The 25,611-nt window shown below is 43.2% G+C and overlaps 1 protein-coding gene across 1 annotated transcript in view; it reads right to left on the reverse strand.

Moving 5' to 3' along the window:
* UTP20 (UTP20 small subunit processome component) overlaps nucleotides 1-17,845 on the reverse strand; it is a 64,019-nt gene extending 46,174 nt beyond the window's left edge. Inside the window, 14 exon segments of the mRNA XM_032107835.1 lie at nucleotides 4,611-4,699; nucleotides 5,221-5,376; nucleotides 7,314-7,492; nucleotides 8,140-8,217; nucleotides 9,624-9,758; nucleotides 10,258-10,404; nucleotides 12,018-12,173; nucleotides 12,559-12,696; nucleotides 13,735-13,816; nucleotides 14,809-14,997; nucleotides 15,478-15,610; nucleotides 15,803-15,869; nucleotides 16,987-17,067; nucleotides 17,709-17,845. Coding sequence (XP_031963726.1) covers nucleotides 4,611-4,699; nucleotides 5,221-5,376; nucleotides 7,314-7,492; nucleotides 8,140-8,217; nucleotides 9,624-9,758; nucleotides 10,258-10,404; nucleotides 12,018-12,173; nucleotides 12,559-12,696; nucleotides 13,735-13,816; nucleotides 14,809-14,997; nucleotides 15,478-15,610; nucleotides 15,803-15,869; nucleotides 16,987-17,067; nucleotides 17,709-17,753 — 1,675 coding nt within the window. The 5' untranslated portion in view covers nucleotides 17,754-17,845.
* Nucleotides 17,846-25,611: the final 7,766 nt, after the last annotated feature.

Here is a 25,611-nt window from a genome sequence, read left to right on the forward strand (position 1 = left end):
TCTGCATCTCAAGTGTAAGGACAGTTCCCAAATTGCAGTCTGCATGCCCTTTGGTAGCAGTGTGCCCATGCGGAACAAAGATAGCAGCTTCTACCTCACTAGAGACACACCTGTGTAATTAATAAGGGGAGCACTTCCATACTGGCCCTGAAGAGCTGCCAGCAATAACTTGCTGTTGCTCTGTCCCAGTTTTCAAGCCAGTCCTTTGCACTCCACAGCAACCAGAACACCAAAAGCACCCAGTTCTGGAACTTGCACTTTGCCTCAGGGCTCAGAGGCCAGGCAGGTCAAATGTAGCACAGGACTGGGAGCCTTGCACAGGCAGTGAGAGAAGACTGGAGTCCTAGCAGAAGGTGAAGGAATTGCAGAAATCATGGTGGTGGAAAGAATGCCAGAGGATTAAAAAAAGCATCCAGGAACCCTAGTCTGGGAGAAGGTTGAAGAAAACTAAGCAAGTAAGTGAAAGATGGGACAATAGGAGGCATGAGCACAGGACTGAGGCTGCATTTGTTTTCTTTTCCCTTATTGACAAAGGAAGAAACAGCAATGTGCCTCTGGCATGCACACAGAGCTTGTGCAGAGCTGCTACTACTGCCAGCTGAGACCCAAGAAATTTTAGATACTCCTTTTTTAGGCTAAGTACGTTGCCAATAAAACAGTAATGACAGCATGCAAAACCTGCAAATATGATAAAAGAAAGACCTAAATCAAAAAGGGCTATGCTTGACAAAGCTTCTCTAAAGAAGAAAAAGCAACAGAGCTGATTGGCAAATACATTTAGGAATATTAACAAAGGTATTATAAATGGAAAATGACAAACAGCCCTTAAAAACAAAGGAACGATGAACACTCAACCTGGGGCATTCCATAACTTGTTTATAGTTTGTTACAGGTCCACTTTCCACCCCCCTGAGTAACGACTGCCCTGCTCTGTGCAAGCTCAGTTAATTTTTTTTTTTACTGGCCAGAGAGGGAAGACAACCAGGAAAAGATGAGAAAAAAGATGCAGCATTTTAGAATCAGTGGTGTCATTTGGGTCAGAGATGGTGTGCTGGTTTTGGCTGGGATAGAGGCAACTTTCTTCATAGTAGCTAGTAAGGAGCTCTGTTTTGGATTTGTGCTGAAAACTGTTGATAACAGAAGGATGCTTCTGTTACTGCTGAACTGTTACTCACACAGCACCAAGGCCTTTCCTGCTCCTTTCCTGCTTCTCACCCTACTCCACCAGTGGGGAGGCTGGGGGTACACGAGGCCTTGGGAGGGGTGTTGTCATTTAACCCCAGCCAGCCACCAAACCCCCTACAGTCACTTGCTCACTCCCCCACCAGCAGGATCAGGGAGAGAATCAGAAGGGTAAAAGCTAGAAAACTTGTGGGTTGAGAGAAAGCAAAAAAGCCATGCACACAAGCAAAACAGAACCAGGACCTGCTTCCCATGGGCAGGCAGGTGTTCATAAATCTGCAGGAAAGCAGGGCCCCATCACATGTAGTGGTGACTTGGGAAGATAAATGCCATCACTTCAACATCCCCTCCCTTACCCCTTCTTCCCCACACTTTATATACTGAGCATGGTGTGATATGGTCTGGAATATCCCTTTGGTCAGTTGGGGTCACCTGTCCCGACTATGTTTTCTCCCAGCCTGCCGTGCACCCTTAGCCTCCTTGCCAGTGTGGCAGCATGAAAAGCAGAAAAGGCCTTGGCTCTGTGCGAGCTGCTCAGCAGTAACAAAACATCACTGTGTTACCAACCCTGTGTTCAGCACAAACCCAGAACACAGCCCCATACCAGCCACTGTGATGAAAACTAACTCTACCCTAGCCAACACCAGGGGAACACAGCTGGGACAGCTGACCAAAGAGATATCCCCTGTCATATGGCACCATGCTCAGCATGTAACACGTGGGGAAGAAGGCATGGCATTTGTCTGCCCAAGTAACTGAGTGATGGAGCCCTGCTTTCCTGGGGATAGCTGGACATGTGCCTGCCCTTGGGAAGCGGCAAATTAATTCCTTGTTTTGCTTCACTCGCATGCATGGCTTTTGCTTTACCTGTTAACCTGTCTTTATCTCAGCCCACGAGCTTTCTCACTTTTAGCCTTCTGATGCTCTCCCCTCATCCCTGCTGAATAAGCAAGCAGCTGTGCGGAGCTTAGTCGCTGGCTGAGGTTAAGATACAGCAGTCCTTTCTGGCACCCAACATGTGGCTTCCAAGGTTAGAGATAATGACAGATTTGATTGCAATGTGCTAGATTGAGCCCTGATTGATAGCAGTTACTGCTGTTTAGCTATTAATTGGCAAGTTTCTGTGCTTGCCATAGGGCTTGCTTGTCTTACTGCATATTAGCAGCCACTAATCATTAGTGACTGCTCTTTGCTTTCACAGCTGTAGTGCTGTACTGCTTATCACCCTTCTCTGCTGTACCTGGGAACATTTTGATAACAGCCATGGCAATGCACGCAGGTGGGCAGGTGGCCAGGGCAGTGCTGCTGCTTTTATTCTGCAGTACCACACAGGCTGGAACTCCAGTGTGAACTTGAGTCAATTGGACTGTGAACGAATCCACACAGAAGGACACCCCAAAGCATCTGTGGCCATGGTTAAGTCCATGCCAAAGCAAGTCTATCTGAAAGCATCTGTGGCTTTAGTTATGTCTGTGCTGCAGCAGGTGTACCTCTGAAGGAATTGCAACCCAAGGGTAAGTTCACGTTGGAGAAAGTACTTCTGAAGCATCTGTGCCTGTGAGTAAGTCCATGCTGAAGAAGGTACACCTTCAAGCCTCATCGGCTGGGGATGAGATCATGCTGGAGCACCTCAAAGTGTGTGGCCACAGACAAGCCCATGGCAGAGGAGGTACACTCCTGAGGGAAAGCAGCCATGGTAATGCCACAGTTGGAGTGGGTATACCTCTGAAGGCATTGTGGCTCATGGGTAAGGCTGTCTTGGAACAGGTGCACCCCAAAGCACCTGTGGTGATGGATAAGTCTACACCACAGTGGGTATACCCCAGGAGAAACTGAGACTCATAGGTAAGATTCCACTTGGAGCAACTACTCCCCTAACGAGGATGCAGTCTGTGGATAAATCCAAACCCAAGCAAGGGGAGGAGTTTATTGCAATGTTAAGCCCTGTAGCCTGGCCCAAAGGGACTGGGGTGGAGACTACAATGCATATAACTTTAAATTGCTGTAACTTGTGGTTTAAGTTGCATGTTGTAGGAATTACTGTAGCAGGAATGATCCAAACCAGTGGAGGACAAGCTTTAAAAGAAGCAGTGCAAGTGCAGCAGTGAACCAACATGAGCTGACTTTGGTGGCAAACAATTCCACACAAGACACCAACTCTCCTGTCCTGAGTGACCACTATAACAGACGGAGCCCAAATTCATGGATTAAATGAACTCAGTGGATATTTCATGAACATTTTACAGGGGTGGTCCACAGACCAAGGGAATGATTATCAAAGGATGGGAGGGGAAGGCGTGGATAATGAGATTGTATTGGATAATGTGGTACCCAAGCATGACGTAAATGGTATTGAATAACAGGCAGAGAACGTGCTGGTCTTGGCTGGAATAGAGCTGATTTTCTGCATAGTAGCTGGTATGAGGCTCTGGCTTGGATTTGTGCTGAAAATGGTGTTGACAACAGAAGGATGTTTTTCTTATCAGTATGCAGCACTCACAAAGCATCAAGGCCTTCTCTGTTTTTCACACCAGTGAGTGGGCTGGGGGTGCACAAGGAGCTGGGAGGGAACACATCCAGGACAGCTGACTCCAACTGACCAAAGGGATATTCCAGACCATATGGTCATGCTCCGCAGATAAAGTGGGGAACGTTCAGAGTGATGGTGTTTGTCTTCCCAAGTAGCCACTACAAACGGCAAAGCCCTACTCTCCTGGAGATTTCCTGCCACCCATTGGAAGTGGTAAATGAATTCCTCGTTTTGCTTTGCTTCTATGTGTGGCTTTTGCTTTACTTATTAAGCTGCCTTCGTCTCAGTCCACAAACTTTCTCACTTTTACTATTCCAATTCTCTGCCCCATCCCACTGGGCAAGTATGAGCAGGTGAGCAGCTGCATGGGGCTTAGCTGCCAGCTGGGGTTAAACCACAAGTCTTTTTGGCACCCAACACAGAGCTCAAAGGGTTCAAGATAATGACATGTGACTGGAGCGTGCTGGATTGAGTTTATAGTTGTTATCGATGTGTAGCTATTAACTGACAGATGGCAACATCCTAAACTTTGCACTAGAGATTTGAATTGGAACTTGTGAGTCAATAGTCTCTCCTTCACTTGACAGCTTCAGCCTGGATTTGGTTTAGATAGATTTCCTTCCTCTTTTTTTCTCACTTTCTTCTTTTCCTTCCCAATTACCCCTGTCTTCCACTATGCAGGACATCTGTCACCCCATCATTATTACGAACAGCAAATGCAGAATTGTTTCCCAAGGTTGTTTCCTCCTAAGCTTTGCTCTTCTTAGTCAAGCTGGTAAATAATTTTGGATACAATGCTACCACTATTCATTTTCATGCTCTGTGTAATCAGAAAAACTGCTTTTATTTTTTTATATATCAACAAAAAGCAAATAAACAGGAAGTAACTGTAACTGACCTTTGCAGAGGCTTCCTTTGTCAATGGCTGTGAAGAGAGAGTCTATAAAACTTGTCACACGAGGCAGAATGTGGTCTTTGTTCATTGGTCTGTCCAAAATAAATGGGAAGACTTTTATTTCTGTTACACTGACACCTACATATGAAAGCTTTCTATCACATTTATCTCTATTAAATTGCAGGTAGCTCATTCCAAGTTTGAAACCAGCATCGAAACGTTTTTGCTATTTCTGAGTCACAATTTAAGTTGTAGCATTCTCTGCATCTTGTCTCCAACTAGTCCTTCAATAATTACTGAAAAAACACTGTTGAGAGAGGACAGTGCTTAAAACACACAAACTGAAATGAGGCAAGAACATCTCTATATACTAAAGTGCCAAATTTAGTGAGTAGGCAATCAAGAAACTCTTCCTGTCTTTACCGTTGACTCATGGTTGTTCCATGCAACACTTGTTTTTGACTTCTAACCCCAGATTCCTGAGCCTAGCCACAAGCAATTATTGTCCTTTCCTTAGTAAAGTGATTTCCTACAGAAAGAGAACTAGCAGACAGTAAGAAAGTAGACAGTATTACAGAAATACATGACAATAGTACCTTAGAATATCCCTTACCTAATATGTGGCAGTACAACCAAGGCAACCCAAGACTGTGAAAGGTCAGTGATGTCTTCCTTCTCTGGTAAATGAATTAAAGACAGTACATGATCCAACACTGGTACTTCTGCCTTTTCTCCTCTTCTTTTACTTGTTTGTTGCCTTGTATTAGAGCTAAAAATAAACCCAAACGTTTTAGTAATCCACCACTGCATATCAGAGATTGTTCCTTTTGCTCCTATGATATTCAAAATTATGTTGTCTACTTCTAGCAAAAAGGACTTGCACAACACAAGGGATTTTTTCCTTCTCTATGTCCTCTACAGCACAAAATATCATCTAGTCATGCTGAAGAGTACAAAGCACGGATCACGAGAAATGTCAGGTCTTTATTTCAAGTTCAAATAATATTTCTAAAAGAAAAGACAATAGTTCTCAGTTGGACACCCTTACCACTAGGACATACAGAGTCTAGGAACACCGGAGAGTCATCTCTATGACTGCTGTTATTAATCATGATAATGTTAACATAGATGGATGACAGAAAACAGTCAGTGAGGTAAAAGTTTTGGGACTTAAATGGACTCACAAGGTGAGCCCAAATCAACAAGCCTATTTGCAGGCAGAAGGGGCTGACACCATACTGGAACATATGAACAGGAGTCCTTCATACTCTGTGTGCAGCAACCCTTCCATTCCACCCAGTGCTTGCAAGATCACAGTCAGAAGACTGCATGGCTTCACCCTTCAAGAAATACAGAAGATAATAGAAAGCCAACAGTAAGAATCATTAGAGGCTTAAAAAAAAAAAATTATGAGAGAAACCTCAAAGAATGAGGATTGTTGGTGCAGAGAAAGAAGATCTCAGACACATCTGATGATGAAAGCCTGCTATTTGCAAAAGCTTGATGCAAAGAGTAAGAAATATTCTGCTCTTTATGTTTCCAGCAGATAAGATAAGCAGCAAGGGACTTAAACTGCTGTAAAGAAGGTTTAAGTTATACACTGAGGACTGGGGAAAAAATCCCTAACAACCCAACAAAAAACCCAAAATCCAAAAAGCCCAAATAAATCAAAAACCACCTGTTAACCATAAAGATATCAAAGTACTGGCAGAGACTACCAGAGGCAGCTCAGAAATCTCCAAAACTGGACTCTTTAGTAACTAGATAGGAGATGGGGTATGCAACTCTTGAGATGCCTCCTGGCTGTCATTTACACCACTGACATTGCAAGAGCACAAGAAAGTCCAACTAGGACCAAGGTCCTCGCAGCTGTGTACTCCAAACCATGGAAAAAACAGAGAGACCAAGAAACAAAGAAAATAAGGGAAGAAAACCAAATTTAATCATTTTGACTCAACCTTCTGTTCCTCAGTGCTTCTACTCTTATTAAATAAAAATAGGAAAAACCCACACAGAGTAGACTGCTTTAAGAAAAGATAAAACCTTACATAAAAGGCAATACAAAGTCAGAAGTTTCGAATTAGCTGAGTTAGAATTACTAGAAAAATCACTATCATTAGATTAGCAATGGTCATTCCGCGCTGCAGTGGTTGCCCCTAATTTTTCCAAAGAGGCTCGGGGAAAAGCAACCACTCCATTGCAACCAAGCTAGTTTTGCAACTAAAAGCAGTCAAGCTGTGCCAGCACAGTGCTGCTTCTGGGTTAATTATATGTCCTTTGGTATCCAGCTGTGCTCTATGGCAAGACTACAGTACTGCTGCCAAGAAAGCTCCTGGACAAGACATATGCATACAGGGAAAAAAGCTGGGGCACAGGCAGGAGGTCAGTAACGATGAGAACCTGAACTGCTGCACTCACTACAAAGATTAACTGCCAAGGGATGCAGTTTGCATGATGGTGTAACAGATCCTCATCGTACACACACCACAACACTGCTCATATCAGTGATCACCTTTCCAGAGCAGCATTTCTTCTCATATAATTTCAGAAAGGAAAATGATATCCTGCTGTATCACTTGGTTTACATTGCTGCCATTTACACAACTCCAACAAATACAGGAGGTCAACTTTTATGTGCTCTGCCCTGCCTTCAGGCCTAGAGCCACACAGACACATCTAGTATTTGCTAAACTTGAGAAGTCTCACCTGACAGATGCTTCAGTGAAAACAAGAGGATACTTTTCAAATGCCATTGAACCAATGGTAGGAGGCTCTGCTTTCACCAAAATGAGTTTAGCCAGAATTGCCACAGCTTCGTCCTTTGTGATGGCATCTGTGCCAGAGAAGCAATGTTCAGTGTATTCTAGAAAGCATGGGAGAAAATGCTGAAGAGACAAAAAAAACCCCACATAAGTCAAAGATTGGCAAGCCTCTTTAACCATCATCACATCCACAAAAAAACCCATGACACCAACCACAGAGAAATCCAAATGCTCACAAATAAGCCAGCAAAGCATTGCACTTATCAATTCTGGTGGCCCTAGACAGCAGCACACAGACATTTTCTTATCCCAGAAGGGACAGTAATTTGCTGCAAAAACTCATTTTGCACCAAATCCAGTCTTATCAGGACATTCCAGATCCTTGACTTGGCTTTCACCTCCCACTCCCTTTAATTAATTTGATTCCTCACGTATCACCAGTTATAGGGCTTATTCTTCATTTCCACTTAGTTTCTCCAGAACTCCTTCTATTCCTGCCATCCATAACACACTCACCCTCTTAATTCCCCACAGACAAGCTTCTTTTTGTGAACAGATACCTATCACCTTCTCCAACTCTGAGAACATTTACAGAACACTAACTCAAGTAACCACTTTCCTTCTTATCAGATCATGCCAGAAGTTTAAATAAACATCATGTCAATACACAACAATCCTTCAGCATACAAGGCACGTAAATATACTGTGGATTCTCCAGTTGTTCCCTTTGGCAACAAAAATAAACATAATGCACAAACATTTTAACCTACCCTCTCAAATTGCTTCATTGTGAACATTGCTTCAGAGAAGTCCAAAAGAAAATGCCGTTCAAACCCACTTGCAAATACCTGCAAGATGCAAGTGAAAAGTTGACAGGAACAAGAGACATTTCACAGTCACCTCTTTACTACCCATAGGACATTTTTTCTGGTATACAAATCAAGCATGCTTTGAACTCTGAGATAGCCAGCCTGGCTCGCTTGCTAATCCCAGCACACAGAGCAGCAGCGTTTCCAAGTGACAATTCAGATACAAAAATGCACAGTCCTTTTTAAGAAACCCTACTGACACGCTTTTTTTCAAAAACACTGCTGGATCCTACTGCCTCTGTGCAAAGACAACTGAGCTATCTCTTCAGTGTGATGTGGAAAATGTAAGTCGAAAGTTCTACGACTGCAGCACAGACACACCAACTGTCGGGAAAAAGTTGAGGCTCAAAATATATTTCAACTCGGCATTTTTTCTGTGTAGCAGGTTGCAAAAAGTTTACTACCTCACGGGCAGAGCCAACCTCTGTGCCTTTGAAGGACCCAAAATAGGAAGAGTCCTTTGAGATACCCAGGATCAGTGCTACTCAATGCTAAGATAAAATACACACCCAGATCTCTCTTTCCCTTCAGAACACCAGGACAGCTTTAAGCCTCCTCCAGTTTAACAGAAGCTCACACAAATATCCTCAAATGTTTGAAGAAGTCTCCTGAGCAAAACTGGCCTCATGCCACAGGTAGAACCAATCTTACTTCAGAACAAGTCAACACTGAAGACCAAATGAAATTTGATCTTTTTTAAACAATTTCGAGTCTTGCTTTCCCACTGTAAATTGCATGGCATTTTTATTTCAAATATTTTTCACACACACACATTACAACTATGGTCCACACTGTTAATTGCAAAACTAAAGGATCAGACTCTATAGTATAATCTCCTATTAATCTTTGCAACACTACATTTGATAGGAATGTATGCAGCTAATCCTGTCAATGCTCCAGGAGCAAAGGTAGTACCGAAATATGCTTACCCCTGTACTTTCTAAATCAAAACTGCACTTGTATGAACCTTGCTCACAAGGCTAAAGCATGCTCATTAAATGCTTGGAAACTTAATTAAAATGTATTTTTTTCATTAAGTTTGACTCAATGATCTGCTTTATGATCTTAGGCAGGACATATTCCTTCTCTGTTATCCTTCCTTTCTCTAGAGAGGCTGTAGGTGTTTGCATCAGTCTGGATTTCACTGCAATGATGTCTGCCATGGTGGCATTGCTATACTGACAGCCTGTGCAAGACTGTCAAGTAATCCCAAGACCTCATCAGACTTTATTTAAGGCATTGGGCAGCTTCTTCACTGTCTGTGCAAAAAGGCTAAAGGGAACATTTTGGCGTATTTCCCAGCCTGAAATAGAATGTCCAGAAATCACCCTGCTCCAGGGAATTTGAAGTCTGGAATTTCTGGCATAAGCAGCAATCCTTCTTACCTTCTGAATAGCTTCCTTGGTCAAAGAATCTGGCAACAAAACATTCTCAGCCAACAGGAACGCAGAAATGGTGTTCAGCAGCATCTTGCGGCAAGATGATGAGAGATAGGGTGTTTGTAACATTTTTATTAAAACCTGAAATGAGAAAGAGAGAACTCATATTTGTCCACGAAGACAATGATTATCTGGTCTGAATGGTCTGGACAGCCCCTGCACCAGGAGGGCATGGAGTTCTAAGCTTCAGCCCACAGGAACTAATCCTAATAGTCCCACTGGAGTTTGAAGGCCCTAAATCTACCCTAATGGGGTCAAATGTATGTGAATCTGGTAGAACTGGTCCACACAACTGATATGGTGGGGTCTCCTCCACAGCGGCAGGAACAGACTCTAGAAGCAGTTAGCCCATTTTCCCCATTGCTCATTTAAAGCTGGGCTGCACTAGCATTACAATACAGAGGTAAAATCTCACAGGATCAGAGAGGTAGCAATACTCAAAATATATGCATTTGCTCACTCATCTCAAATCCTAAGCCCAGTGATGCATCAGAAATGTGTATGAATGCTTCAGCTCACCACACCTCTTCCATATTCAACTGATACTTCTCTGATACATCCAAGTGACAGTCTGACCTACCTGACAGACATCTTCAGGCAGGGAGATTTTGGATCCATTTGCATGTTCCACTAAGATCAGATAAGCCTGCAGAATCCTTTCCATCTGCTCTGAAGCCACAGAGCAGTTGACCTTAGTTATTTTCCTCTGCAAATCTAAGAGTGACTCCTGTTTAAATAAAATAGGGAAATGAAATGTTTCAGATAAATGGCTTCACTTACTGCTATTTGGAGGACATTCTAAACAGTCAATCATCTCAGCTGCCCAACAAACTATTTTTAGCTCTCTCATACATGTTCCACAAATTAAACCTTGCAGAAACACTGGGAAATTTCCCTTAGGTAAAAACGCATCCCAGATTCCTTGGACAGAAACACAGTAACTCCTAAAATGAGGGTCTCCAGAAAGGCCAACACTTGACATAAGAAATAGGAAAGAGAAATATTGAGCTCCAGACCCACAAAGGTATAGAAGCACCCAGCTTTCACTGGAATTATCAGAATTTAGGTACTTTTACACCATCATTATGCTAATGTGGATGCTGAGAGCTTACTCATTTAATGTACATTCTACATTAGTGTCTCTTTCTGTCCAGAAGGTATAAACTCCTACCCTTGATCCAAGAAATTGAACCCAATTTAGACAGCTATCACAGACTACACAAATGTTTCCCTCTGAGCAAGATATCCCCATGCATCCACCAGTTCCCAGGGTAAAAGAAAAAGCCTCATTAAAAATAAAAGGAAGTATGTAACAAATTTCTAAGATTTCCTAACAACTGCAGATGCTGAGTCAAAGAAACCTCAGGGATACAAACCATTCAGTGGTAAACAAATATGTAGCTAATGACAGTCAGGTAGTAACTGCTTATCATATTGGGTGAGGACAGAGGAACAGGATGGGATTTTCTAGGAAAATAGTTAGTCACAGGGAAGGAGTCTCAAGAAGGAACCAATAGGAATTATTTACCCATGCTGAAAGGACTACCCTAAAAAAGCTCATGTGAACCATTTCCTCCAGTTTCCCATTTCATCCCTCCAAGGAGCACACCTGACACAGTCTATGTTGTCAGTTGCAAGAGGTTTCAATCCCCCTTAGCAAATCCCTCTCCCAGATGTTTTTCAACTTTTAAATATTGGTCAAGTAAGTAAAACACACTGCCAGGCTGTGTGATTGCTGATTATTCCACATCACCCTGGTCTAACACAGCCCAGCCCACAGCACTCAGTTGCGCTCCTTCAAACCAGAGTGTAACCCCCAAGCAGCAACACAGGAACATCCAGACTGAAAACATTTTTATTTTCAGTACTTGGCTGAAAGGCTCCAACTTAGATTTCCAGGTTTAATCCAAGTCTTCACTTTAAAAAGATCTGTAAGGCAAAAAGCTTCCCCTTTACTGTCACAAAGTGGTTTTGAACCACCAATATATAGTTCAGCAACATAAAACAAGCACTACATTCCAGCAAGGGCTCTGCAATGAGTGCAAAGGCAGGTCGTACAAACCATCCTCGCCCAGCCATAGGACTGAGTTCCAAGTCTCACCTACAGTAGTTCCTTTCTCACTCACAAAACAGCCACCAGGGTAACTGAACTTAGAAAAGAAGGGTATAATTTTTCCCATGCATATGACCCTGTATTTTATGTTTCCAAAGCAGAAAAAAACCAAAAAAACCTAGTTCTGGTCCAATAAAACATAAATACTTTTCTAAGTGAGTGCAGAATTTTTTCTCAGTCACTCATGAATAAAAAAACAACAGTAAGAAGAAAAATAATCAGTGTACCTCCAGACACTTGAAGACAATGTCAAAATGCTCTTTATGGATATGCACTGCAGCTGATCTGATCATTTGCTCAAAGGCTTCTCCAACAGCTACCCATGGTAGTTCAATTTCTTCTTCAGTAATAGGTCCCAGCTTCAACAGAACTAACTTCATAGCCTGCACAGGAAAAGAGCATATCATGTTCTTATACTTAGAAAATAAATCTAGCAATCCGAAAACTAATTACTGCAATGTACTGCTAAAACATTCCAGTGATCTCAATTCTTTCTCGAATGACTACAGGGAAAAAAAAAAAAAAAGGCTATCTGAAATATCAGCAAGAAGTACAATTTTAACACATAGCAATAATGCACAAGAAGTATTTAAACAACCTTCCTATCTCAAAAAATATTCTTAGAAGGCTTTCAGATCCTACCAAGTAATTAACACCATGCTTATCACCACTGATCCACTGAGGTGGATGAGAAAACACTCAATGGTTTCAGTGAGCACTGCCTAAGGCCTGTTACAGCAACAGCTTAAGCAGCAATCTTGTCTTTACCGTCTCTGCACAGGAGTGGAACATGTTTCGAACACCCTTGCACATCTCAAAAAGCAGCTGTCCTACACCTTCCACCTTTTCAGGGTGCTCTCCCAGGTCACAGAGCATTAAATTGAAGAGTGCATTTTTATCAGAAACCTACAAAACATAGGGAGAAAAAAATGTTATCTTCCATTCAGAGCTGCCAAATGGATTGAGGCAACCAAATGGCTCCACAGCACCATGTTATTCTCCTAGTCCTGCCCTCCCACAACAGCTCAAACTCACTAGTTCTGTGAGCACACAAGGAAATTCAAAGAAGAAATATGACCAGCTATTCAGTCACTACAGCTCCCACAGCCCCAGGTCTGCTGAGGTCACTGCAGCTGAAATATGTGGGTTTGATTCTTCTCATGATTTTAAACATCTGCATAAATGCACTATTAAACTGGTCACAACTGCAACACAAAAGTCACTGCCCTGATGAGAAAGAGACGTGTATCAGCTGACCACAGAATCCAGTCATCCAAAACCAGAACCACACTTGAGAATACTGCAGGGACTTCTGCCCCAATATTTGAAACACCTCAGTTTCTGAGGATTTGACTTAAAGTTCAGAAATTTCCAAAAACAACCAATCAAATGAACATGCTTTATTAAGGTCTCTCAACTTAGGACAAAAATGAGGATACTTAAATGAGCTAGCCAGTCTAAGGAGTCCTGCCTTTCGTATATTTTGACTAAAGAAAAACCAACAACTACCACTCCCTTTCCTCACTCCATGAAAGATTGCTCTCTGATCTTGGTTGATCTGCATGGGAATGTTACATACTGTGATCTTCAGGAATGCAAAAACATCGTCACAAGAATTTCAGTTCTACAAATGCCTTCAAGTATTTGTGAAAAAGCCAGTGGGCAAATGTGCATATACAAATTCAAGCCTCCCTTCTGCAGGATCACCTTACTATTTCTAGTCATTTTAGATAAACAGAGAGTGCTAAGGCCTCTACTTGCCACTACTGACATGGAATGCATGACATTCTTAGTAAAATACTTATTAAAAATTACAACTCAGGACATGCTGTATGCCAGTTCAGGCCTTGTTAACCCTTCTCTGGAGAAAACCTAATACTACACATTGAATCCAAAAACCACTTCAAAATGAAGATAGCACCAAAGTACAAACATCCCACTTACCTTTCTCATCAGAAAGACAAAACTTTCAGCAGCAAAATTTCTGATGTGGAGTTTGTGGTGAGCCAGCAGGGTGCTGTACAGGCTACAAAGACACAAAATAATCCATTGTCTTAGGGGCAATGCAAGAATTGCCACCAGCTGGTTAAAAAAATTGTTTCCAGTTTACATTACCACTTTTTATAAGCACTAAGAACCTGTCCTCCTAGAGAGGGCCAATACCTTCCTCATCTAGATTCCCTTCCACTCTCCCTGGATAAAGATCAGGAGTTTCACAAAGAAGGTCAAATGACAGTGCCAGACAAATTAAGTCACAATCAGAAATACTTTTAAAATCTGTGGATCTCTAGATTCAACTGCAGCATCAAGATTTTTAAGACACATGTTTAGTAGCAATAAGTGAATCCAAAGTTGATGTATATGCCAGATTTGTATTTTAGTTGAGCCAACAGGCTCTCCTGTACACTTCAAAGTTTTGAAAGATTCAGTTTGCACAGCTGATAAATATTTGCAGTTTGCTGGTATCAGTAACAGTGGCAGGTGGCTCATCACATGCTCATTGCAGAGGGAGTGGTGCCTCAGATTCTCTAAAATTGAGCAGATCATTTTTCAATATGTTCAACATCTTAGCCTGGGCTGGGGAGGAAGTTTGTAACCAGTTTTTTGCTCCATCTGTTCCAAACTGGAATTAGGAGGAAGAAACATGGAACCACTGTCTATGTCAAAAAGAAGAGCCCTGCTGCATCAGCAATTTAAGACTGAACAAGTGGTCACACTGGGTCAGGCCACACGCTCAGTCTACAGCAGCTGCCAAAAGCAGATACCTGGGAAAGGTTTAAAAGCACGACAAGCACATACAAAATCAGCCTTCAAGCACCTGCAGTTCAGGAACTCCCCACGCCCAGAAGTCCTTGTATTTGGTAACTCCTTGGAGCTTGGCCAGTTTCTCTATGAGAAAAGCTGAGAAAGCATGCTAACAAGTACACCGAAGCATTAAGCCATGTATTCATGTGGCATTTACACTTCTACAGCATCTACTAACTGCTGATCAAGACAGATATTAAACATGGTTTTTACCTGTATATGTTGTGTATGTCCTTCACCATCAATCTCCACAAATACTTGTAGAGATAGGAAAGAGAGGTAAAAGCCCATTCGAGCAGCTCTGTGTCCTGTGTATCCAGTAATTTGGTGATGGCCAGGAAGAAGTCATGAAAGTGAGGATAGAAGTCAGCCTGAAGATCTCGAGCCAGCTGCACCACCAGACTGTGTTTCAGAAAACACACCAGTGTTAGTGCATTTCAAAAACAAACCAATAAAAACCTAGTCAAACACTGCATAATCCAGCACAGTCCCTTTGGAAAGAAAGGTAACATCACTTTTACTTTTCACTTTTTAAAACATGTCACCTATTAGGCAGCTGTGGATGGCAAGAATCTTAAGATTTTCAAACCATCAAGCAGCCAGCAGTAAACAAGAAAACAAGTGCTTTAACATCAAACAAAGCACCTTAATATACTGTCTGACATTCAGTAAGCACTCCAGCTAATTTGTTTGCCTTGTCACAGCTACATTTTTTTGAAGACTTAGAACCATAGAGCTCTACCAGGGAAACATGACTGCTTTGGGCATCTCATTGCTATATTTTCCTCAGGTACAATAAAGATAAAGAACACTTACAACAGGACTCATGTTTATTTAAAATATCATCAAGGCTTCTGACTACCTTTATGGCCATATACTTACTTTAATAGGGGTTGGTAAGCAAGACTGCCTTCGACTTGCAAATGTGTCTTCAAGCTCTGCACAACAGCACTCTGGTAATAAACCAGCTGGTTGAAGGACTGGCATTTGTTGGCCACTTCATTGTAGAATTTCACTGTTCAAACAACAAAAGAGAAGCCCTGAAAACTAGTCCAGTCCCTGGTAAACATGTAGGGTGTTCAAGAATAATAGGGCTCCAGAGCCCAGTCCAAAAAACAGTCAATAATCTCCCCTTGGGCTCTGGATGAAGAAGAAATGCATTTTATCAGTTTAAGGAAAGCAGGAAATGTGAATATAAACGACATACCAAAATGCTGAGTGAGGTTCAGTTCCTTCCATTTCCGCAGTCCTTCGAAAAAGTAGGTTTCAACCTCCTGTCAAAACAAAGATGAAGAGTAGCTACCAACCCTAATGAATGTGTCCTATAAAGATGAGAGGTTCAAATGCAGACAACTATCAAGTGCCTTAAGCATTTAAAAAATATTCTAACAAACCTCAATGACTAATTTCAACAGGTACTATGGAGTTTCCTTGAAAATAAGTCTTTCTTTCAATATTCAAAACACATTTGAAAATATTTTCTGGTGACAGGACTTGTTTACATAATTGCTTTTTATACCTGTGTTGAGTGGCCTTGATAATCTAAGATGCTGAGCCATAGCTCAGCCAGCACAAGGCCTTGGAATTTCTTTTGGCATCCTCACAGCTATTGAGTGGGAAGTTCAGAAGAACAATCCAGTAGGCCAGGTGGCAGTAACCTGCAAATCCCTATAATCATAACGATGATTTACATGACCCATATAAATGATCCTTGTGATCAATAAAGACATATGCTCATGCTTTATACACATGCTGCCAGTATGTGGGTGTCAATCTCTTCTCCCAGGTAATAAGTGATAAGAGGAAATGGCCTGAAGCTGTGCTAGAGGAGGTTTAGACTGGATATTAGGGAAAATTTCTTCACTGAAAGGGTGGTCAGGCATTGGAACAGGCTGCCCAGAGAACTGGTTGAGTAATCATCCCTGGAAATATTTAAAAGATGTGCAGATGTAGCACTTAGGGACATGGTTTAATGATGACCTTGGCAGAGTTAGGTTAACAGCTGGACTCAATAATCTTTGAAGTATTTTCCAACTTATGATTTTCAAACTTCTGATTCTATTGCAACTACTCAGCACCTGCAAGCCTTTCCAGTCCAGGTCTGGTCCTAGGACTGCTAAGTGACACAGCAGCATCTTTCATGCTCAGAAACAGGCCCACCAGCCACATGGAAAACAACATGGTGGTACTGTCAAAGTGTCTCTATGGCAATACTGCAAACCAGGTAAAAAAGTAAAAGGGAACAAAGCATGAAATGAGTATCCAAGAAAAGCAGTTCTTGCAGGAGCTTCTTTCCAATTTCCTCCTGAATAAATTTCTTAAGTGACTCTTTCATGGAGTATATCTACTTGTGATGCGATTTCAGAAAACAATCACAAGTGCTGCTCTCACCTCAGCATAGCTCCCAGTTCGGTCAATCCGATGAATAATATCGATATTAATATTGCTTAGGCGCTCCGAAAAGGTAAGAAACTGAAAAACAAAACCACACATTTCTTGCTTAGTTTTGAGCACAGCCCTTCTAAATCCCTCTCGATAGCATACATACTGCAAACAGGCACCCCACTTCTAAAGACGGGCTGCCAGATAAAACCCCTCAATAACAGCCCTACAAGAAGACTAAGGCAAAACGTGCTTAAAACGCCCAGGAGGGGGACAGACCCTCTACCCCCCTGACCTGCAAAACCCAGGCTCGCAGCCCACACGTCTGCACAACACACTGAAGGAGATGCAGAGGAATCTACCCAGATTTCAACTATCTGTCCCGCTCTCAGCCTTCCTGAAACAACGCCCTGGTAAATACCCTTACAGGGTATTACTTTATCATTTAATCATGTCGGTTTTGTACACTAGGGCGGTGGTGCGCCAGCTGCGGGTCAGGGACGGTGACCCGGCTGATGGAGCTGCCGGCTACGGGGCAGAAGCCGCACTCCGGCCCCGCTGTCTCGGCCGGGACCCTGGCAGCGCTGAGGAGACCCTGCCACGCCGCCCGCCCTCACGCCTCCTGCCCCGGTGCCGCTTCGGCAGCCGGGCACGACCGCTGAACTAAAACTAACAGCGGAAGCCTAAGGTCCCTTTCCCCGGCCAGCGGCCGCGTCCGGGCGGGCGCTCACCCGGTGCGTGTTCCCCGACTTGTGGGCCGAGGGCTTGCTCTTCATGGCGGCGGCGGCGGGGGCCCCACAGCGAGTCCCACACGTGCGGCCCTACGCGCTGGGCGCCGCCATGCCGGGCTCGGGCTGCCGGGAGCAGGGGCGGGAGCGCCGGCGGAAGGGGCGGGCAGGGGCGGGGTGGCGGGGCGGAACGGGAGCTGTGCCCGGAGCTGGGGAAGGTCCTGTTCCCATCTCACCTTGGCGGCGAGTGGCGTTTCCTTGGGGGCTCGGGGCAGAGCAGCCCTGCTCCGCCGTTGTCTGTGCGCTCTGGTGTACGGCGGCGGGCTGGGGCACCTCGGTACCAGGGGGAGGCGGCGATGGTGCCCAGGGAAGACCAGTTTGTGCTATGGAGAAAGCATTAGGAGGGGGAGCGCAGCCCACAGCACAGCGTTGGTGGCTCGTCCCGAAACGGCCACTACCCAGGTCCCTGATCTTAGTACAGGATTTTGTCCGGGCCTCAAAAATTTAAACAAAACCACTCATCGCAGACGAAGTACATGCAAACCAAATCCTCGCACAAGAGCATATGGTTACGGAGTGGTCGTCCCTTGCAATACACGGCCTGTGGAAGCTTCTGCCTGCCGCTGCAGTTGCGGGAGGGGAAGGACGTGTGAGTAAGGTGGGAGGTGAACTTGAGGTTGGGAGGAGCTTTGGTGGGGGCAGGTGTAGTACAAGCAGCTCAGAACCACGCGACTGCTTGAGGTTTCGTCTTGCACAACTTGAGACTTTGGCCCTGCCCAGGCTGCCTGCCCTGCCTGCTGCTACAGGCAGCTCAAGGCCGCTTTCAGGAAGCAGGCGTGCAGGTTATCCAGACGGAGAGACAAGGGTGGATTTGAGCACGGCTGAAGTTCACTATTAGGAGCACGTAGAGACCCACAACTTCGAACAGACTCAACAGGTTAAACACTGACAGGTGCATCCAGAAAGGCTGCCCACAGGCAGGCAGTAAGCCATTAACATGATAGTCATCTGGGCAGGTAGGGGAACGTGCTTGCTTCGGCACCTGTGGAGTCAGAGCTACTGAGACAGCTGTTAGCTTTAGACCTTGCTCTTCTGCTGTTGGAATAGAAGGGACTTCTGGCGTTTGCATTAAGTGGAAAGAGAATGCCTAATTTTGCATTGGAGTTTGAAAAGGTTGGCTTAAGTGGTTTCAAGCCCAAATATCCCCATAGAAAGTGCAGCTAAAAGCATGTGAAGAAGTCTAGATCCACAAGAGCTTAGGCACCAATATGTAACTGTTTAAGAGCGCAAAAAACCTTCCAGAAATGGTTAGTAAATTCACTTACTATGTCTCCTACATATTGTATACTTGTGGAAAACAGTCTTTTTTTCCATTATGAATAGCATCTTGCAGAGCTGTAGAACTTCTTGGGATGCATGCATTATAAAATCATTCAAGGAAATGAGCAAAATCTAACATTCGTGCAAAGTAATGGGGAGAAGAGCTCAGGTGTGCTCTGGCTGTTGCAGAAGTCATCATCAGCAAAAATAAAAGACATTAGAGGAAGTTTTTAAAAGGCTACAAATGCTTCTTTGTGTTTGTAAACTGGCAATTTCTCAGAAGATTGAGATAGGGTAGATCTGCAGCTGCTGATGTTCCTGGGTGTTTCTGGGTGCAAGAGCTACTCATGGACTGCACTTCAGCCAGCACTGAATACTGCACTTGGAGATACATCTTAGTGAGCCTCAGGGTACTAGTGCAGGTATCAATACCACTATGACCATGACAGAAGGTCTGGTGCCTCAGCTGGCAAGGTTCAGTGACCCAGAAGGGCCCTTCCCCACTTCTGTATGAGCTGCAGCTATGTTAACAATATCCTTACTACATACACTCCACTCTGACTGCAATGCCTCAAGCCTCAGGCCTTATTCTTTTACTTTTCCAGTAAGAGATGTTGTTCTTCCATCTCTGGGCAGGCCCCAGCTCCAACAGCCTGAGATTATCTGATGGTGTCTGTCAGCAATTCTCCTTCATAAATCTCTGCTAACGGCATTAAAAATTAAAAGCAGATGGCCTTAAAGCAGATGGCCTTCTGAAGAGCAATGGCTTATTGGTAGTAATACCTGTAGAGGCACGTAGAAGAAACCTTTGTAAAGCAGTGCATGCATGTCTACCAAAGCAGTTACCCATGCAGATCTGACTTCTTCAAACACCCAGTGTGGGCTACAGCCACCAGTCCCTGACTCTAATCCATCAGCACTTCTGAAACAGGTCTAAGATTCCTATGTCTCCTCTATTCCTGGGTTTTTAGTCCTGCAGTTCAAAATCTACTTGCTGGACTCAGCAAGAGCCAGAGCCATTTTATGTAGAAGCGAAGCAGGCTTATCTTCTGGTGATGTGTAGTTTAGCCTAATAATAGTAATTGAGGTAAAATACCTCAATATTTAACCCAAGATGGTCTCACAGGGCAGAATTAATCTCAGATAACCTACATATTTACTTTTGGGGGGGCCCGAGTGCTGGATAGCTGGCCAGAGTAACGACACGAACACCGATACGATTTGAGCATCGTTCTCCCTTTATTGTTTACCTATACAAGCTTATATCTGCTTTTGCAAAGATTCACACCCAGTCCCTCTAGATGGCCCCTAATCCTTGGGGGAGCCGACCAGTGGATAATTTTGCCAAGGACTCTCAAGGCTGCCTGCAGCCAGGTGCTTTCCAGGCCTGCCTGCAGCCAGGGGCCTGTTCAGGGGTTTTTCCTCAGCAACCCTGGGTTATCCAGTCTTTCCAGGGGTATCATATGCCCCTGTTCCACAAGGAATCCCTCTACAATTTACAATACATGTGTCTGCCTTTGAGATTTAACTTCAGGCTCCTTTTTGTATTCACTAAAGATCTAGACACATTCTTGTACTTGAAACATCTGTGTTAGAACAGAATTAATTGTACCCTAGAATTGGTAGTCTCAGAAAGTCTGGATGACCCCATTATATGTGCATATCTACAACTGACCCTGTGGATGCTCCCCAGAAGACATGGATCGATAACCACATAAATACACAGTATCCAAACTGTTACCAAATTGCTCTACTTCTGTCATATTTTTATATGTATTAATCACAAGCACAGCACATACTCCTAAAGCCTGTATGACACTGAGTTTCTGACTTAAAGGACATGTTACCTGGCACTATGTAAATATTACATGTTACAATGAGCAGCCAAGTCAGCCTATTTTTAACCACAGGACATTGTAGATTGCATAAGTAACACAGGTATAAGATCAAATTTTCATTTTCCTACCATATTCATAGAGGCATGGTGGAGATGTGCCAGGAAAGGAGTTTGCATAAGTAATTATATTGTGAGAAGATTTTCCCTTTCAAAATGAAACGTAACAGGATAATAGATGAACAGAAACAACTGTGAATTAGGCCAAACTACTTCCAAGCTTGGATGCCCAAAGCTAGGTTGCTCAATCAATATTAAAGACCCAAAATAAGTAACCAGAGCCTTAAAGTGGCGACAGTTATCCGAGCTGGTTGTGAACCCAGAAGCCTTTCTCTTTGTCTATCTCAAGCCACGCCACAGAACAACTTGGGGTGCAGGGGCTGCATGGCTGTAAACCCACGGCATCACAAGAGCTTTTCAAAATCCTCCTATAGGGGGAAGCTGGTGTGAGCTGAAGGCAGGTTATACAGGTGCATCATGCAGTTTGGTGTATTCTTTCAACTGAAGCAAACAGATTTATATTTTTTTAATTTGCCTGCAAAGTAAGGAGAGCCCTTTGTAACACAGTGACGTATTTTCACTGCCAGTTTCCTCCTCAGCTTGTAGCTGGCATTTTGCCTTGCCTTGCGGGAGAAAGCCCTACAAGATTATGTAGGATGTTGCTGAGAGCACTTCAAAATCAAAGCAGACAAGATACTGGAATCCTGTTCTGCAATCTGGTGGAACTGTTTGGCCACATTTTTTCTAATATGCCTGAAGCACAGTGATTCTGCAAATAATGCAGAACTCCAGGTCAATGCTAGCTGAGTGATGGGGAGAATTTCACCTACCCTTAGGTTTGCTGATCAGAGGGGGTTTGAACAAGGGGCTGGAATATAGATGCCAGATTTTCTGTCTGAAATATCCTGAACTTAAGGACTTTCCTCACAGAAAGGGGCACTGACAACCTGATTCAACCCCTTGACACACCTAGGCCAGTGACTCCTCTATTGCAAGTCAGGGTCCTGCTGCAGAGCTGAAATAGGTGCACTGCACTAGCTCCGTCTCTTGAAGTAAACTGAACATGCACACCAATAAATCATCAACACAATCCCTGGCACAATTTTGGTTCATGCCGGTTTTCTGCCCAGTAGGAACCCATACCTGGGGATTTTTTAGGCTTTGGTTTTCTGTTCGTTGTTTGGGGGTGGGGGTGGTTTGGGGTCGAGAAGAAAGTTTTAGAATTTATTTGTATTAGAAAGAAAAAGGGTCTGATTTCTGCACAGACCACATGTATACAGGTAGCCCCAGGACAGGAGAGGTTTGCAGTGGTGGCTACTGCTGTTGTTCCTCATCCACTGCCCTGCCACAGCGGCAGCAGCAGAACAGCCTGCTGTTGCCTTGTTGAAAGCAACAGTAATAGAAGCAGCAGCAGGAGGATTCACAGAGGAATCATGGGGCACAGAAAGGAAAATTAAAAGGCAAGATGGGGTCTTGTACCCCAAAAGAGATCTGAAGGCTCTCCTGCATTTCACGCTCACCATTAAAATTTGACAGAGACCATCTGGATTTCAGGCTGTCTGTCATGTGTCTGGGACTACTAACAGTCTGTTTACAGCATGACATTCAGGGGAAAATAAGTCCAGGCTCACTGAAAGGAATGGTATGTTCCTGGCATAGAATAGAAGGTAATGTACAAAGCAATTGGTACTGTTCTTCATATCTCTGCATTCATCTCATTCATGCAACAAAAATTAGGTACCTAGATTTGATGTTTTGGCTAATTAATTTTCTGGGGGTTTTTTCTTGTTTGAAGCTTGAACTGTCATGGTATTCATGCAGCTCTAACTTTGTTCTCAGGTTCCAATAGAATCAGTACTTCAGTTATCCATTCCTGATCTCACAGATCCAAGAGACATAGTGTACAAAAGCTGAAACTCTGAAGAAAAGGTCTAAGAATCTCAGCTCTGCAGGTGTACTGTAAGGAAAAGAACATTTAAACTGATACATACCCTTAAGTTGAGACTGCTAGGAAGCAGTCTAATTTTGATGTGTCCTGTTGAGTGAAATATTTGTGGGTAGCTTAGAAAAGTGGAAGAACTTATATAACATCAAGAGACAAAGCAGCCCTTCCTGGCACTTCCACTGTGTCATAAGCTGCAGGTACTGGCTGCTAAATTAGATATATTCACTAGAAATTTCCAATATTGGTCTATATAAAGCAGAAAAAAACCCCAACAAAACACCATAAAATCAAACCAAACCAACCAACCGACCAGAAAAACACCAAAAAAATTTATTGATGCTCTAACTGTAGAGATGTTGATAACACTAAGAAAAAAATAGGGCTGTCCCTTCTTACCATAAAATTTAAGTAAGTTTTTGGACCCTGCTGCTGCTTTTAATACTGATTTATGGGTCTTATTTATGATCAGATCAAACAGGAGCCATTGAAACAGCTGATAAAACAAACATACTGAAATAATAGACCCTTGTAAAAAAGATGTCTAGATGGAAACTGACACTTCAGTAATAAAGGAAATGGAAATGAGCCTCAACCTCCAGGTAAGAGAGAAAACCCAAAAGACACTGAAGCAGATGAAGTCCTGGTTGCTTGAACTGGGCAAGCACTTACCACAGGGGTGTAGTTCACCTCTCTGGCTATAGCCACTGGCTGCATGGGGGGCTATATTTCATAGCCAGTAGAAGAAGATGAGCACGTGCAGGGTGCCCACCACTGCTTCTTTTGAAGTGAGATGAAATAGGCCCCTTTAAAATGGTGATCAGCTAATGGTACTGTACAGATACAGAGCATCTGCTGTGCCAAGAGATGGATTCCCTGAAATCCAGCTGCAGCCAAAATGCTTCTCCTCAACTGCCATTTCCTGCTGCGCTTCCTCGTGCATCACAGCAAACTTCACCAAGTTTGCAAATTGCTAACACTACCACATGGTATTAACCTGACTGTGCAGAAGCTGTGGAGGCTTTATGATGATGCTGGATTGACACAATCTTTTTTGCCTATTTAAAAATGCATGTTAAAGTTATTATTTCTTCCCCATTGCCTTAGCCCCAAATCCACATTTTCATCAAACCCCACTCGGTAGCCTATTTGAACACATGCTAATACTGGATAGCAACACTCTAAAGAAACGGACATTAATTTTAAGAGTCTTAGTGTGCCTGGATTAATAAAGTCCCCCTGCCATGGAGTTTGGTCATAAACATCCACATGACACTTGTCCACTGTCCCCCACCCACCACAGATCACCCACCACTCCTTAGCATCCTGCAACAGCCATAAGACTGCAGTACAGGAGGCCAGAAAAACTGCGGTGTGTCCCAGCAGCATATCAGGAGAGACCAAGCATGCTGGCAGCATTTCCACTCTACAGAAAAACCAGGGATTTGCTATTTGAAATGTCCAGGTAGCAACAGAAATAGGTGCAACAAATCTCACATTATAGAGGAAAACAGAAGAAACAAACCAAGCCAAAGACAACAAACGCAGATGGTTGGACCTGAGGGAAACACCTCCTTCCTTATCTACTTTTGGTGATGGATGTTGCTTTGAGGATGTCTGACAAACAAACTGATTAAACACACAGAGCTGGTGTAAATATGCATGACAGCCTTCAAACATTTCCAAGCAATATATGATCTCAGCATGGGCAGCCTTGACACAGAGTAGAAGAACTGAGGACTATCAAAAAGGGGTTTGAAAGAGAGGCAAGGCAGTTGGTTCCTAGGGACATTAAAAAATTGGAGGAATGAAGTGGATAGGAAACAGCAATTTTGGGAGAAATGCCTCATGGGATTTTGTGTCAAAAAAAAGGCAATTCTTGCAGAAGAAGTGTGAGAGGGAGGAGAAAGTTTCTTAATGTAAAGAGATGGGGGCAAAGATGAAAGGATTGAGGGAGCACAGGGAATTTAGCAGTAGCAATTACAAAGAAGGATGGGAGGCAGATAGTAAGGGAGATGTCAGAACTGGTGATAGACCCTCTGGATTATGCACAGAAAAATAAATCAAAATAATCAAAAAGCTAGTTAGGTCACTGAGGCAGTTGCAGGCAACATTTTTCAGAGTATTTTGAAGTGGCACAGTTAGCAGGCTCATTTCCAGAGGCTTCCTCCATAGAAAATGCAGAGACAGGCTCCTCCAGGGAGCATATCAAAGCAACAGTTTCTTTCTGAAGAGCTCGTCTCTCTCCTTCAGTAGGGAGCCAAGCTGCATAACCGAAAGTACCTACACAGTACACCTAAAGCAAACACGTATCAAAATAACACCAGGTAGAACATGTGAACTGAGTTTGGATCACAGACAGTGCCAAAAAAAAACCCAAAAAAAGGAAACAACAGAAACAAAATATGGAAATTCAGAAAAATTTACTCAGAAAAAAAATCAATTTTTTGTTGATCAATCTGGTGAACATTTGACAGCCCTTTCTCATACATTAACTGCAAGTAAGCAAACTAGTTGAATTGTAATTCTGTTGATGCAGAATTGGACACCTTAAATAAACAAAAGATCCCAAAGCCATGGGAATAAAGTCCAAACATGTAACTTATTTATCCATTTGAGTTAAAGAAGTAAAATCTGTACCACAATTTTATTCCCATACTAATTGTTCACTTGAGCAAATAATTATGTATGCTACATCTCACTGCATGGACAGTCCATAAATAAATTTTGAAATTTGATCTTTTAAATGA

The sequence above is a fragment of the Corvus moneduloides genome, chromosome 4 (assembly GCF_009650955.1).
Source record: "Corvus moneduloides isolate bCorMon1 chromosome 4, bCorMon1.pri, whole genome shotgun sequence".
NCBI classification, from domain to species: Eukaryota; Metazoa; Chordata; class Aves; order Passeriformes; family Corvidae; genus Corvus; species Corvus moneduloides.